This window comes from Hetaerina americana, unplaced genomic scaffold (assembly GCF_022747635.1).
Source record: "Hetaerina americana unplaced genomic scaffold, ioHetAmer1.1.p SCAF_3, whole genome shotgun sequence".
In the NCBI taxonomy this organism is placed as follows: domain Eukaryota; kingdom Metazoa; phylum Arthropoda; class Insecta; order Odonata; family Calopterygidae; genus Hetaerina; species Hetaerina americana.
Window position 1 is genome coordinate 76,179,004 of NW_027286874.1, and position 17,420 is coordinate 76,196,423.

At 44.2% G+C, this 17,420-nt stretch overlaps 1 protein-coding gene across 1 annotated transcript in view; it reads right to left on the minus strand.

Moving 5' to 3' along the window:
* The window catches only part of CenG1A (Centaurin gamma 1A), a 31,669-nt gene extending 27,268 nt beyond the window's left edge, over window positions 1-4,401 (minus strand). Inside the window, exon 1 of the mRNA XM_071587433.1 lies at window positions 3,948-4,401. Within this exon, the coding sequence (XP_071443534.1) occupies window positions 3,948-4,110 (163 nt within the window). The 5' untranslated portion in view covers window positions 4,111-4,401. The remainder of the gene's footprint in view (window positions 1-3,947) is intronic.
* Window positions 4,402-17,420: the final 13,019 nt, after the last annotated feature.

A 17,420-nucleotide genomic window follows, 5' to 3' on the forward strand; every position in this document is an offset into this window, starting at 1 on the left:
ATGTAAAGGATAATATGAAACAACTAATCACCTATGCTCAAGTGCATGGGTATAATACTCGGCAGGGTGTTGAAGTAGATTCGTTTTGCCACTCTTCTGCTATGTATAATAAGAATCCCTTGCATGTGGCCATCAAAATTTTCAACTATCCACCACCAGGCATAATATCTGCTCCTCCTAGGAGTACATTTAAGAAATACCGCTGGCATATTCTGATAGATAAATGCTATTATAGTGTGGAAGAGTTTCTGGAGTCTTTGGAACACTGAAACAGCTGATTGTTTGTTCTCAGACTGGTCCTATATTTTACCTGGTGAAGTCCTGGCACCAATATAAATTTACTCGCTTAATAGCCTTGGCAGAAATTATGCCTATTAACTTTAACTTGAAATGAAAAATATCACATACGAGTATTATTAGTCTTTTACTTAGAACTTTAATTAAAAAATATGGTTTTGAGTATATTCAAGAGCAATGAAGGAATTGTAATCAAGAGTTCAAGACATTCATAATTTACTGTGTACATCTTTCACTGAATAACCAGGCAGTTTGCAATAGTGTTAACACTAATGTTCAATAAACAAATTTTATCAGAAGAATTAATGCTGCCACTGTAATTTGTCAACCCAATCCTTTCTAAATAACTAAAATATCACCATGAATCATTCAGAACTAATAAGGAATTACTTTTCTCCAATTAAAGCATTGAATTGTGATAAGCAAGCGGAGGAAGGAATGGAAAAATTTGTAAATATATTTGCCAACATTGCTAATAGAGTCGTTATGTTTATTGCCAACTTGGTGAAATAACTGCACACAACTCCTTCATAACCGAATTCCACAAATTAATTTTTAGCCGTGCTTACAATCCTACTATGTCTCTAACTTACAGTGTATCCATGAGATGCAGTCACATACACTGATAAGTTCATTTTAAAAAATTATTTATAAATAAATACTTGGTAAGCGCATAAGGTATTTAGAAGTCAATAATGCATTTTCACATATCACCAATTATTATCATTCAATATCCTTTTCCTTTCAATTATCAAGCAACACATGTCCAGCTATCCTGTTATTGTTCTTGCACTCATTGACACCCATCCCATGAGTTACGTGCATATCTTGCTAGATTAATATTCTTGTTGGATGCCAAATGATTTCTTATTTTATCCAGTAATTCCCCGACCTCAGTGGCATTATAACCAATCTTAAAAGGAACCTTAACCTGATTTTATTGACATACCGCCATCTCCCTTGCAAAAGCTTGGTTATATGCAAACACTCCTGATTCCAATCACATTCCCTCATTATTGTAACATGCAAAAGACAATGCATGCCCCAAAAGACTACAGCTGTATTCATTCCTTGAAAAAAATGATAATTTGAACTTTTATAAAACTACCAAAAACGTTTCCCGAGTATGAATAATTAGGAAAGTATGTGGTTAGTACAAATAATGTACTCAGTGCAAAGAGAGAGAATTGCCTTAGCATAACCTTTTGCTCTTTAAAAAAATATGGGTCCTGTGTATTGAGGATTGAAATATGTAAGGAACAAAAGTTCCCCACCATGTTATGTATTTACCATAATTGCCTTAGATCACCATCTATATAACCTCAAGAAACCCAAAAGAGATCCACGAGAAATACTTCAGCTTTCAGTAAAGCCACATATTTTAACTGATGATGGAATTATAGAAGGTAGCACAAAGGAACTGAAGGTTTGTGACAAGGGCTCCTCACAGTGAAGATTCTCTACACCCAATTCCTTCTACAAACAATAGGGCCAGTATGAAGAATAAGAAAAACCGACTCACCTTATAAATATGCACCTTTCATCTTATTGATGCATGGCAAATAGATCAACCACTTAGTCCAATAAAATTCCCTTCTAGCTACATTGTGCACAATCCTTAAAATTTTCTTTCCAGCGTGTGGTGCCATGTCAAGCATTATAATAAATAATCGCCACATAAAGGCAATTTTCTTTTAAGTGTGAATGTGGAAAGTCAACTTAAATTTTCATCGGTTTTTATGTCATTGAAATCTTTTTGTTGCAAACATTCCCTACATAATTCATTTGACATATTGAACGCCTATTGCTGGATAATCTATTACTGACTAAGTACCCATTTCTACAGATTATTTGACATTTTCCCAAAAAGAAATAAACTTTCTGGCCCAGGTCATGACTTCAACATATAGTAAGGATTCTCTCCAGGATTTTGGGAGACACTGGATTAAACTTTGCATAACTAACAATTGTCACAATTTCAGCAATGAAAAATATTCTCAAAGGCCTCCAATCAAGCCTTAGGCGAGAATCGAGGTACACATTACTGGAATGAAACAAAGGAGAGAGGCAAATCAGATGCATGATCCATATATGCACTATGTCCTAGTAAGGGCACTCTTGGCAACAAGTCCTTATGCCAGTGAAATTACTTGAGCTATGGCCAAAAACTCAAGGAGTCAACACTGAGGGAATCTGGAAGCAGCAATTAGAACTCCTTGAGTAAGTGCATTAAAAGGTTAAGGGTCAAGGTGCCCTTGAAGGAAGTCCATTGGATATAGTTTAAAAATAAACGAAACCAATGTGCCTATAGGAACATAAGTCACATCACATAACTTCTCTTGGTAGGTAATGTAACAGAATAAAATACTACATTAGTTCAACACTATCATACACAAATCAATTAAACGTGCTTCATGCACTGCCGACTGAAATCATAAAACAGCCATTATACTGTAAATAAGGGTTTTTACTGAATTTTTCTTCGTTTGAGTATTGCCATCATTTAAGGGAAATAGGCCGCGATGGTACAAATAAAAGGATTAAATAAAATACTTACTTTTATCCTTAAGAATGCTTAGAAATTGTAATAAACTGAATACATCCCTTTAAATAGGTTACGAGAAATGGGACCCAAATTACAGAAGCCATAGGAAAACGGCTAACCGTGCAACGGTATTTATAGAACAAAATATGACTGCTAAACCATATGAGTGTTCATCTACCGATATTTCTACTACTAATAAATGATCATTAATGAATGAAATATATTACCGAATAGTCGTGCGAAAAGTAAAATGGGGTAAAAACAAATAATTAAGATTAGCAGATACAGAAATGCCGTCGTACTAACATGCGTTAATCACCCGACTACAAACAAAAAAAAACTGTCATTGCTAATCCATCGAGGAGAATTTTACCTGAATTCGCATCAGCAAAAAGTTTAAACTGACTAAGATAAGTCCGTAGCTACTACTAGAACGAAGACACATCCACCTGCTTGGCACGATTCATTCGAGTAGTCATATCCCATAAAAGGAAAAGGCATTACCACCTACGCCTGACTTCCGCTGAGGGTACGCACCATACATAATAGTCACGTCGTTAATGTGGGACCATCTCAGATCCCCACCATTCGTTAAAACAGAACCCAATGTACGCTGATAACCGAATTACCAGGGCCGTCGATATTGTAGACAACGGAACTACCAAAGGCAGCAGACGAAGGATTAAAGAATGACAATAAAAAACATATGAAATATATAGAATGACAAGGGCAGTAATGCAGTAAAATTTACTTCTCCCGGAAAATACAAATCATTATAAGCACAATATTGCCACATTCCTATATACTCGATGAATAACTTAAAATTGCGATCATTCTGGAGTGGGATAACTGCCCTCATTATCATAATGGCAACACAACTAATCTAATATGATGACTGTTTGTTCCTAAGTAATTAATCATATTAAGAAGCTGTCAATCGATCTGATCAATTGCACATGATCAACTGCCAGGTCACGCAGTTGACAGTTGGCGGTTACACTAACGATGCACTTCCACCAATCCCTCAAGTTAGAGAAATCACGGCTTCACCCAACGATCAGGCAGATACGAAGCACAATACAACCACGTGGAGTGCTTATCTCACCTTCAATGCAGACGACGTGATCTCGAACTTGCTGGGCCACCATGGGATCCGGCACCAGGTCTATGAGGTCGTATATTGCGTAAATTGATGGATGCACGCTTTCAAAGCGTTGTATTTCGTGGCGAATGGCCAGGGAATGGCCTGCCGACGGCGATGAGTTCATCTCGTCGTCTCCTGCATTACCAGACAACGCCACTGCCTCCCGCTTTACTGTTTACGACGCAACTCCGCCCACCGATGATGAACCGACGTCCCCAAACATGGCGCCTATTGTACCTAAAGGGCGCGTTTAATTTTCAAGCTAAGGAAACTTGACCCTGTGGCCAGGGCACTCGCTCCACACACACATGTGAAATGAAGACTTATCATAAGCATCAGCTACTGACAGATACTGACACGACCACTACAAACACATAATGTAGGTCGACCGTACACAATGATCCATCAAACGGCAGTCGATATTACACTCTGCCACCTGGTAGACAGAACTTGAGTCTCCATAGAAGGAGAAAAGAAAACAGTTGAATGATGTAACTTGGTATATTTTGGAAAGGAAAACTTGTGTTAGTCACCGCCAGGGCGGCACTACATTTTATGAGGCCGCCAAGTTGTCACCGATGTCTTCACCATATGGGGAGGAAAAGAGAAGTAGGTCTGCTCTTTTCACTGCGGATTTTGCTCAGCGTTGAATTCACGTCCTTATGGCAACACTAGTTGCCCTTTTTCGAACGGTATTCTTACTTTTATGCTTAAATCTACCAAAACATTATATTGCTTTCATGATGATTGAAGTATTACATCTCGGGTTGACTTTCGGTTTTAGGAGCTCGTTAACGCAAAAAATGTTATTGAAAGCATTTAAGCACCACACGTAAATTTTAATGTTTCTATGCGACTTCATATTTCCGATGACAGATATAAAATGAATTAGGTCATTTTCCCCTGAACATGCCGTATGTGTAATTGGGAATATTATTGAAAAGCCAATTAATGCTGTAATACCTATTTTGTAAGCATATTGAAGACCCTTAATTAGTTTTCCGGAACCAGGGAAAACCGAATACAATCTTTTTCTCTCCAAACTATGAATTCGTTGACAACCATCCACATAAGGGAAAGAGACGAAAGGAAAAGAAAAATACCCTTGACAGAGGGAGTTCTAAAGGCTTTAGGTGTGCATCGACATCTGTGGTCATTTTGCACCACTGTGAAAACGTTTAAAACCGCATTCCACATTTAATATATATATATATATATATATATATATATATATATATATATATATATATATATATATATATATATTTATTTATTTATTAAATGTGGAATGCGGTTTTAAACGTTTTCACAGTGGTGCAAAATGACCACAGATGTCGATGCACACCTAAAGCATTATATATATATATATATATATATATATATATATATATATATATATATATATATATATACACACACACACACACACTCGTATATATATATATATATATATATATATATATATATATATATATATATATATATATATAAAATATCTTCGAAATGGAACGCTCTTCGGCGACGCACAAATATAGTATATAAAAACACAGATGTAGATTTTTAGAATATAGAGACACAAAGAAAGGACACTCACAATTTGTTATTTGACGTTTCGACAGCACGGCTGTCGTCTTCAGCAGACGACAGCCGTGCTGTCGAAACGTCAAATAACAAATTGTGAGTGTCCTTTCTTTGTGTCTCTATATTCTAAAAATCTACATCTGTGTTTATATATATATATATATATATATATATATATATATATATATATATATATATATATATAATGTATAACACTTAGCACTAGTGGACACAGACAAAAACACAGAAACACACAAAAAAAGAGACTCACTATTTTTCGAATTTTCGGTGGTCGTTGCCACCTTTATCAAGGAGGAGAGGGACAGAACTGAAGGGAATACGAGGGCTGGAGCGATGGATGGAAGGGGAAGGTAGGGAGGGAATTCCGAAGGGACGGGTTTGGAGGGGCAGCGTTAGAAGGGAGGGGAAAATGTAGAAGGTGATGGGGGTGGAAGGGGGATGAAAATATAATTAGAACAAGGTAATTAGTGCCTAATATTGATTCCTGGCCAGTTCCAGGACTCCAAAAGCTGGCCTGGAATCAATATTAGGCACTAATTACCCTGTTCTAATTATATTTTCATCCCCCTTCCACCCCCATCACCTTCCATCCATGACGCAGAGGAAGACAGCTTAGGTCTTCTTAACGTAAGTCTTAGGGGAACGGGGAGTCCGGATGGGCAGTGCTAGGAAGAGTGTAAGGCAGGGTTGCCCATTATCACCGTTGCTGTTCAACCTGTATACAGAGTAGTAGTAGTAGTAGTAGTATTTTTGTTTATGGGGTGCATCGACGGCTGAGGTCATTTTGCACCACGTCGAAACTTTTAAAAACCACAGTTAAGGTTTAATAAATAAATAAATAAATAAATATATAGATAAATATTAAAAACAAATGACATCGACAAGAATAAAAATACCACGGCTAAAGTTGCCTCATTAGGCCAGTTTCCTTTAAAAATAATAAAACCTTGCTTAAAGAGTTGGGGTCATCTCCTAATATTTGTTTCAAATCTCCCCTTACATGAAACTTTTCTCTAGCCCTTATATATTTTTGGCACTGCGTAAGAATATGTTTCATTGTAAGGGGCACGTCGCACTCATTGCAGCGCGGTTGCACTTTTCCCTCCGTGAAGAGGTACGAGTGTGTGAGGGCAGAGTGCCCTATCCTCAAACGCGTAATCGTGACCTCTTCCCTCCGATTCTTTCGGATTGAAGAGGGCCATGCCGAAACAACCGGTTTTATCTCCCTAAGTTTATTATTTATAAGGGACCGCCAGGCTTCTTTCCACTGGTTTAGGACATTGTGCCGCAAAGCGGCCTTTATGTCCTCCACCGGTACCAAAGAATGATCGCACTCATTTTGGTCCAGGGCTTCCTTCGCTGCTTTGTCGGCTTTTTCGTTGCCAGGTATTCCCACATGACCAGGAATCCACATAAAGGATACCCTGGTCCCCTTTCTCTGAAGGGATAAGAGGCTATGGTGGATCTCTTGGACTATCGGGTGCATTGATGAGAACGCCGATATGGATTTTAAGGCGCTCAACGAGTCCGAACAGATGAGAAAAGAGCCGTTATGGTCGTTTAGTTGTTTTAGGGCGGTTCTTATGGCTGACATTTCGGCTGTGAATATACCGCAAAGCGTGTTCAATCTTTCCCTCACGACTCCATGGTAGCGGGAGACGACCGCATAAGCACATGCGGACTCCGACTTCGACCCATCGGTGTAGACCGGTACGAAGTCCGGGTGCGATCCGAGGAAGGCGTTAAAGAGTCCTTGGTATTCTGACTCGGTCGTGAACGCTTTACAGTGCGCATGAGGCAACGACTTCATATCCGGCTTTGGTGTTAGCCAAGGAGGATGTTTAGCATAGGCAACAGGGCACGCTTGAGGTAAGGTAAAATTGAGTTCCTGGATAAAATCAGTAAAACGAACGGCCAAGGGCCTAGTTGCCCTTCTTCGCCTGTTAAATATATCTAAAAATCTTGGTTTAAAAAGAATGTTAAAACATGGGTGCTTGGTCACGGATAAAACTTTACAGGCATAATTTCCCATCAAAATCAACCTTCGGGTTGCTAACGAGGGTTCACCTGCGTCAGCAAGTAGGCTTGGGACTGGGCTGGTTCTAAATGCCCCAGTGGCCAAACGTATCCCGGCATTGTGGACACACGTCAGGGGTCTCAAATAGGACTCTCGTCCTGACGAGTATATTATAGAACCGTAGTCCAGCTTCGAACGGACCAAGCCTCGATATAATAAAAGCATGGTGGAGCGATCTGCTCCCCATTTGGAGTGGGTTAAAAACCTTAGGATGTTTAGGGTCTGGCGACACCTCTCCCGTAACACCCGTATATGCTCCCGCCAATTTAGTTTTTTGTCCAGGATCATGCCGAGAAAACGGACGGACTCAACAAATGGGAGATTTCTGCCCAGAAGGCATAAGGTCGGTGTAATGTGGTGTCCGCGAAGACGGTGGAAATGAACACATTTCGTTTTCTCCGTGGAGAAGCGAAACCCGTTCCTTCGCGACCACTCTCCCAGTTTGTTCAAGGTGACCTGGGCTTGCCTGGAGGCGTATGACAGTCTTGTAGAGCGGCAGAAAATAGCCAGGTCGTCGACAAATAGCGATGCCATCACCGGGGCATTGATGCATTCCGTGACGTCGTTGATTGCGATGGCGAACAACGTCACGCTCAGCACTGATCCCTGAGGTACACCGTTCTCCTGGGTGTAGGATCGGGATAAATGATTGCCCGTCCTTACTCTAAAAAGGCGGTTTGTTAAAAAAGTTTTAATAAATATGGCCATATTGCCCTTAAAACCCCACTTTTGCAACGTGTTTAAAATCTTTCGTCGCCACGCACTGTCGTAGGCGTTCTCGAGGTCGAAGAAGACTGCTACGACGTGTTGGCGTAACAGAAAGGCTTCCTGGATGAAATTATCAGTGCGCACCAGATGATCTGTCGTGGACCTCTCACGCCGGAAGCCGCACTGAGCGTCGAAGAGGAGGTGTCGTCTCTCCAGGCACCAAACGAGACGTCGGTTAACCATTCTTTCCATCACCTTGCACAGGCAACTGGTGAGAGAGATGGGCCGATAGCTGTTCGGGTCGTTCTTGTTCTTACCCTGTTTCGGAACGGGTATCACCAGGGACTCCCGCCATGAATTCGGGAAACTACCCTCAATCCACAATTGGTTCAGGGTATTGAGGACCTCCCCCAGCGCTGACTTCGGAATATTCCGAAGAAAGGCGTTGTGGATCTGATCCATTCCCGGTGAGGTGTTATGGGAGTCCGTGATAGCGGACTCGAGTTCCCATGGCGAGAATGGCTCATTGTATGCTGCAGGATTTCCAGCTTCGCGAAAATTGAGAGGGACTCTCTCGCATTGCCTCTTGAAGTTTGCGAAGTTGGCGTCATATAATTCATCACTGCTGCTGGCCTCGAATTGCTTGGCGAAGGTGTCGCTTATTTCTGGGGGTGAAGTCACCACCCGTCCAGCAACAAGCAGTGGCGAGATGACGAAGGAGCCCTTGGACCCAGAGATTTTTTTTGACTTTATCCCATACCTGCGAAAGTGGGGTTCTCTGGTTAATAGTAGAGACGTACTCTATCCAGGAAGCCCTCTTGGCCTGCTTCACCGCCTTCCGGGCTCGCGCTCGTAGGTGGCGGTAGGCTGCCAGGTTTGTTGCCGTGGGGTATTTCTTAAAAATATTCAACGCTTTTTTCCTCGTCCGGATCGCCCTGTCGCATTCCTCGTTCCACCAAGGGACGGGTGCTCGATGAAGGGTGCCAGACGTGCGAGGAACACTTTCGGTAGCTACGGCTACGAGCGTTGAAGTCAGTGTCTCGACATTTTGCAACGCGTCTAGACTTGCGTCATGTTTAAAATGAAAATTGTTCCTAAAAAGCGACCAGTCGGCACGGCTGATACGCCAGTTTTCCGGAGGTCTGAAGGTGTTTGGCGAACGGTCTACTTTCTCGAGTAGAAGAGGAAAGTGGTCACTCCCACAGAGATCGTTGTGGACGATCATCTTCAGCTTCGGGGCTAGGCTTCTCGAGCATATGGCAAGATCTATTGCTGAAAATTCCCCTGTGAAGCTGTTGAAGCGAGTTTTTTCCCCGCTATTTAATAAAAACAAATTAAAATCCTCAATAAAATTCGATAAAATTCGGCCTCTCCTATTGCTTGGGGTGGATGGGCCTCCCCATAGTGGGTCATGGGCATTAAAATCGCCCATCAAAATAAATGGACGAGGTAGCTGACGGACAAGGGCTTCTAAGTTAAAACGAGTTACCGGTGCACCCTCCGGCAGATAGACGTTGCATAACGTCATCGTAGTAGTAGTTTTAGGGGTTTGTAGGGTGCGTCGACAACTATGGTCATTTTGCACAACTGTCATAACGTAAAACTTATGTTCCTTTTAAACTAGGAGTAAGTAAACAAATAAATACGAATAAATATATAAATAAATAAAATAAACAAAAAAAAAGGAAAATGCTAAAATCAAAAGCATTAAAATTATGATCTCCAAAGCTAAAGCTGCCCCATTAAACCAGTATACCTTAAAAAACTTAAGACTCGGTTAATAGACCCAGAGTCATCCCCTAAAATATTTCTTAAGTCTCCCCTTATCTTCAACATGTCTCTGGCCCTTAGGTATGTTGTACATTCCGTCAGGATATGTTTTATCGTCAGGGGTTGGAAACACTCATTGCAGCGGGGCCGTTCGTTTACCTCCGCAAAGAGGTACGAATGAGTGAGGGCAGAGTGTCCTATTCTCAGGCGCGTAATCATGACCTCTTCCCTCCGAATGTTCCGGATGGAAGAGGACCATGGTGAAACGACCGGTTTTATTGCCCTGAGTTTATTATTTTGCAGAGACTGCCAAGTCTCCTTCCACTGATGCAGGACCGAGTTCCGCAAGGCGGCCTTTACGTCCTCCATTGGAACCAAGGTGGAGTCGGTCTCGGGTTGTCGAAGGGCATCCTTCGCTGCCTGGTCAGCTTTTTCGTTACCTCTTATGCCGACGTGACCAGGAGTCCATATAAAGGAGACCCTGTTCCCCTTTCTCTGAAGGGACAACAGGGTATAATGGATCTCCTGGACTATCGGGTTCACAGGTGCAAAGACCGATAAAGATTTTAGGGCGCTCAACGAGTCTGTGCAGATGAGGAAAGAGCCATTGCTTTCTTTTATTTCTCCTACGGCCGTCCTTATGGCTGACAGCTCGGCTGTGAAAATGCTGCAAGAAGTGTGCAGTTTTTTCCTCACGACTCCATGGTAGTGGGACACGACCGCATAGGCACATGCAGATTCTGACTTTGACCCGTCGGTGTAGACTGGGACAAAGTCAGAAAGTGAGCTGAGGACGGCACTGAAGAGCTGCTGGTATTCGGAATCGGTCGTCTTGGCTTTGCGGCGTGCACTGGCAATGAGTTTAATATCCGGCATTGGTGTTAACCAAGGCGGATACTTAGCATAGGAGACGGGGCATATTTGAGGAAATGTAAAATTTACCTCATTAATAAAATCATTAAAACGAACGGCAAAGGGCCTAGTTGCCCTTCTCCGCCTGTTAAATAAGTCTAAAAACCGTTGGTTAAAAACTATGTTAAAACAAGGGTGGATTGTCTCTGACAAAATTTTACAGGCATAGTTGCCCATTAAAATCATCCTGCGGGTTTCCAACGGAGGCTCCCCTGCGTCTGCAAGTAAGCTTGGGACTGGGCTTGTTCTAAATGCCCCGGTGGCCAACCGTATCCCAGCATTGTGGACACATGTGAGTGGTCTCAAGTAAGACTCTCGTGCTGAGGAATACACTATGGAACCATAGTCCAGTTTGGATCGCACCAAGCCTCTGTACAATAAAAGCACGGTGGTGCGGTCTGCTCCCCAAGTGGAGTGAGTTAAAAACTTTAAAACGTTGAGGGTTTGGCGACACCTCTCGCGTAACACGCGGATATGCTCCCGCCAGTTCAGCTTTTGGTCCAGGATCATGCCGAGAAAGCGGACGGACTCCACAAATGGAAGAATCCTACCCAACAGGGTTAGGGTCGGGGTAACGTGGTAACCGCGAAGACGGTGAAAGTGCACGCATTTCGTTTTCTCCATGGAGAAACGAAATCCGTTCTTTCGCGACCACTCTCCCAGTTTGTTTAGAGTCACCTGGGCTTGCCTGGAAGCGTTTGGCAGTCGTGTCGACCGGCAAAATATGGCTAGGTCGTCCACATAGAGCGATGACATCACCGGGGCATTGATGCATTCCACCACGTCGTTGATGGCGATGGCAAATAACGTCACGCTCAGTACTGAACCCTGGGGTACCCCGTTCTCCTGTGTAAAAGATCGGGATAAGTGCTTCCCAGTCCTTACTTTAAAATGGCGGTTAGTTAAAAAATTTCTGATAAATAGGGCCATGTTGCCTCTAAATCCCCACTTGTGGAGCGTGTTGAGGATTCACCATCGCCACACACTATCATAGGCCTTCTCCAGGTCGAAGAAGACTGCTATGACGTGTTGACGGTGGAGAAAGGCTTCTTGGATGAAGTTCTCAGTAGTAGTAGTTTTAGGGGTTTGTAGGGTGCGTCGACAGCTATGGTCATTTTGCACCACTGTCATTACGTAAAACCTATGTTCCTTTTAAACTAGGAATAAGTAAACAAATAAATACGAACAAATATATAAATAAATAAATTAAACACAAAAAAAAAAAAAAAAAAGGAAAATGCTAAAATCAAAAGCATTAAAATTATGAGCTCCAAAGCTAAAGCTGCCCCATTAACCCAGTATACCTTAAAAAACTTAAGACTCGGTTTATAGACCCAGAGTCATCCCCTAAAATATTTCTTAAGTCTCCCCTTATCTTCAACATGTCTCTGGCCCTTTCGTATGTTTTACATTCCGTCAGGATATGTTTTATCGTCAGGGGTTGGAGGCACTCATTGCAGCGGGGCTGTTCTTTTACCTCCGCAAAGAGGTACGAATGAGTGAGGGCAGAGTGTCCTATTCTCATGCGCGTAATCATGACCTCTTCCCTCCGAATGCTCCGGATGGAAGAAGACCATGGGGAAACGACCGGTTTTATTGCCCTGAGTTTATTATTTTGCAGAGACTGCCAAGTCTCCTTCCACTGATGCAGGACCAAGTTCCGCAAGGCGGCCTTCACATCCTCCATTGGAACCAAGGTGGAGTCGGTCTCGGGTTGTCGAAGGGCATCCTTCGCTGCCTGGTCAGTTTTTCGTTGCCTCTTATGCCGACGTGACCAGGAGTCCATATAAAGGAGACCCTGTTCCCCTTTCTCTGAAGGGACAACAGGGTATAATGGATCTCCTGGACTATCGGGTGCACAGGTGCAAAGACCGATAAAGATTTTAGGGCGCTCAACGAGTCGGTGCAGATGAGGAAAGAGCCATTGCTTTCTTTTATTTCTCCTAGGGCCGTCCTTATGGCTGACAGCTCGGCTGTGAAAATGCTGCAAGAAGTGTGCAGTTTTTTCCTCACGACTCCATGGTAGTGGGACACGACCGCATAGGCACATGCAGATTCTGACTTTGACCCGTCGGTGTAGACTGGGACGAAGTCAGAAAGTGAGCTGAGGACGGCACTAAAGAGCTGCTGGTATTCGGAATCGGTCGTCTTGGCTTTGCGGCGTGCACTGGCAATGAGTTTAATATCCGGCATTGGTGTTAACCAAGGCGGATACTTAGCATAGGAGACGGGGCATATTTGAGGAAATGTAAAATTTACCTCATTAATAAAATCATTAAAACGAACGGCAAAGGGCCTAGTTGCCCTTCTCCGCCTGTTAAATAAGTCTAAAAACCGTTGGTTAAAAACTATGTTAAAACAAGGGTGGATTGTCTCTGACAAAATTTTACAGGCATAGTTGCCCATTAAAATCATCCTGCGGGTTTCCAACGGAGGCTCCCCTGCGTCTGCAAGTAAGCTTGGGACTGGGCTTGTTCTAAATGCCCCGGTGGCCAACCGTATCCCAGCATTGTGGACACATGTGAGTGGTCTCAAGTAAGACTCTCGTGCTGAGGAATACACTATGGAACCATAGTCCAGTTTGGATCGCACCAAGCCTCTGTACAATAAAAGCACGGTGGTGCGGTCTGCTCCCCAAGTGGAGTGAGTTAAAAACTTTAAAACGTTGAGGGTTTGGCGACACCTCTCGCGTAACACGCGGATATGCTCCCGCCAGTTCAGCTTTTGGTCCAGGATCATGCCGAGAAAGCGGACGGACTCCACAAATGGAAGAATCCTACCCAACAGGGTTAGGGTCGGGGTAACGTGGTAACCGCGAAGACGGTGAAAGTGCACGCATTTCGTTTTCTCCATGGAGAAACGAAATCCGTTCTTTCGCGACCACTCTCCCAGTTTGTTTAGAGTCACCTGGGCTTGCCTGGAAGCGTTTGGCAGTCGTGTCGACCGGCAAAATATGGCTAAGTCGTCCACATAGAGCGATGCCATCACCGGGGCATTGATGCATTCCACCACGTCGTTGATGGCGATGGCAAATAACGTCACGCTCAGTACTGAACCCTGGGGTACCCCGTTCTCCTGTGTAAAAGATCGGGATAAGTGCTTCCCAGTCCTTACTTTAAAAAGGCGGTTAGTTAAAAAATTTCTGATAAATAGGGCCATGTTGCCTCTAAATCCCCACTTGTGGAGCGTGTTGAGGATTCTCCATCGCCACACACTATCATAGGCCTTCTCCAGGTCGAAAAAGACTGCTATGACGTGTTGACGGTGGAGAAAGGCTTCCTGGATGAAGTTCTCAGTGCGAACCAGATGGTCTGTCGTGGACCTGCCACGCCGAAAGCCGCACTGAGCGTCGGAGAGCAGGTGTCGACTCTCCAAGCACCACATGAGACGTCGGTTTACCATCCGTTCCATCACCTTGCACAGGCAGCTGGTGAGAGATATGGGACGGTAGTTGTTCGGGTCATTTTTGTCCTTGCCCTGTTTTGGGATTGGTATCACGATGGACTCTCGCCAGGCATTTGGAAAACTGCCCTCGTTCCAAAGTTGGTTGAGGGTATTTAGGACCTCCCCAATCGCAGTTTCCGGAATGTTCCGGAGAAATGCGTTGTGGATTTCGTCCGCCCCTGGCGAGGTGTAATGGGAGTCTTCGATGGCGGATTTAAGCTCCCAGGACGTGAAAGGCTCATTGTAATATTCGCTTGTAGGACCTGCACCGAAATTGAGAGGGACTCTCTCGCATCGCCTCTTCAGTTTCGCAAAGTCCGCGGCATAGCCCTCGTCACTGCTATTGGCCGCGAACTGACTGGCAAATATGTTGCTTATTTCGGCAGGTGAATTAACCAACCGGCCAGCAACAAGCAATGGCGAGATGACAAATGAGCCCTTGGACCCGGAGATTTTCTTCACTTTGTCCCATACCTGACCAAGCGGCGTGCGATGGTTGATGGTAGAGACGTATTCTATCCAGGAAGCCCTCTTGGCCTCCTTCACGGCCCTTCGAGCTCGCGCTCTCAGGCGGCGGTACGATGCCAGATTAGTTGCCGTGGGATATTTTCTAAAAATATTCAATGCTTTTTTCCTCGCCCGAATCGCCCGGTCGCATTCCCCGTTCCACCAAGGGACAGGAGCTCGATTAATGTTCCCGGACGTACGAGGGATACTTTTGGTAGCTGCCGCCAACAGCGTTGAACTTAGTTTATCGACGTTGTGCAACGCGTCGAAACTTGCGTCGTGTTTATATGTAAACGTACGCTTGAAAAGTGGCCAGTCCGCACGGTTAATACGCCACTTTTCCGGAGGTTTTGAAATGGTGGGCGAAGAGTCTTCTTTAACGAGTAGAAGAGGAAAATGGTCACTCCCACAGAGATCGTTGTGGGTGGACATTTTCAGCTTTGGGGCTAGACTTCTCGAGCATAGACAAAGATCTATTGCTGAGAATTCCCCATTGAAGCTGTTAAAGCGGGTTTTTTCGCCGCTATTTAATAAAAACAGGTTAAAATCCTCAATAAAGTTGGATAAAATTCGACCTCTCCTATTGCTTTGGGTTTCTGGACCTCCCCAGAGAGGATCATGGGCATTAAAATCTCCCATCAAAATGAACGGCTGAGGAAGCTGGTGGACAAGGGCTTCAAGGTTCAGGCGGGTCACCGGTGCACCCTCTGGCAGATACACGTTGCATAACGTCATCCTCTCAGGGGTGTGCACCGTGACAGCGACGGCCTGGAATGGAGAGTTCAGTTGGACTCGCGAGGTGTAAAGGGCCTCACGGGCCGCAACTGCTACTCCCCCTTGGGCTCGTTGGCCACTTAGGTCATCCGTTCTAAAAACAGTGAACCCCTTCAAAATACCCTTATCTTCAGCCTTAAAATGGGTCTCTTGGAGACAAATACAAGAGGGTTTAAAATCTTGGATTAAAATGGCCAGCTCCTCCTTGTGCCGATAAAAACCATTGCAGTTTCACTGCAGAATGGAATACATTTAAAATGTTAAATTAAAATAAATAAATAAATAAATATATAAATAAATAAGTTGACTAAAAAGGGAGATGACCAACTCTATTGAGGTTATCGCTTGAAGCGATGTTTCCTCTTCCACTCGTTTGCGAAGACCTCTGTATCAGAGATACTCTGGTCCTCTTCAATTACCTCCGGCTTCTTTGGCTTCACTGGAGGCGGCGGGGAAGGTGTATTCTCACGCCCTTTTGGCGTGTTCCCCTTGGTGGTTTTTAGTGGGCTCTTCTTTGAAGGGCCCACAGGAGTAGGTGGCTCCTTGTCCACCTTACTCTTTCCATCCTTCACCCTTTTTGGTTTAGGCACTTGCGTGGTTTCTATTGGGGATTCTTTCGGGATCTCTGTCTGCGTGGCGATGGTACACTTTACACATTGCGTGGTTGCAACGGAAGCAAAGGACCGGGAGAAAGTTGGAGCGATTAGCGCCCTGTATTTTCTCCTCGCTTCCGCATATGGGATTTTTTCCAGTGTTTTTATCTCCATGACTTTCCTCTCTTCTTTCATCTTCGGGCAATCACGAGAGTACACTGGGTGTGTACCCTCGCAATTCACACAAAGAGGTTCCGAAGAGCACTCTTTATCCTCGTGCGCGTCTTTGCCACAGCGCGGGCAGGTGGCCTTGCCCTCGCAGCGCGACGCGACATGGCCGAACCGTTGGCATTTGAAACAACGCACGGGATTTGGGATGAATGGCCTCACTGGTACCGATTCATAGCCCACAAACACCTTGTCGGGTAGTCTATCACGCGCAAACGTCAAGATCACGGAGGTGCTGTTTACGTTTTCTCCGTTGCGCCTTGTGGTGAGTCGACGACAATCAGTCACTCCCTGAGAGAACATTTCTCTCTTGATTTCTTCGATGTCCACGTATAGAAGGTCGTAGTGACTGATGACTCCTCGACAGGTGTTAAGAGTGCGGTGCACCTCCACCTTAATCGGAATGTCATGGAGCGTTCCCATAGCAAGTAGTTTTTCGCTCTGTGTGTCGTTCAGGGTCTCTATAAGAAGTGTACCATCCCGGAGCTTCTTCACGCTCTTTGGGTCCCCAGGCACAATCTGTGACAACACTCTGCGAATTAAGAAAGGAGAAACCTTTTTCAAGGTTTCACCTTCCTTTATGCACGACATAATTAAATAGCGCTTATATGCGCCAATACACTTTTCTCCCCCGCCGGTGTCCGGACGGGATTTTTTTGTGGTGGAAAGGGTTTTTCCTCCATAATAGTAAATGATTCGTCCCTCGGCCTCCCCACCCACCACGGAGCCACACATTTGGGACGCCACTCCGCCAAACCGGAGCGGTCGCCAGGGCTAACTCGAGGGATATAGCGCTTCTGGAGTGGTTGTCTGTTTCGG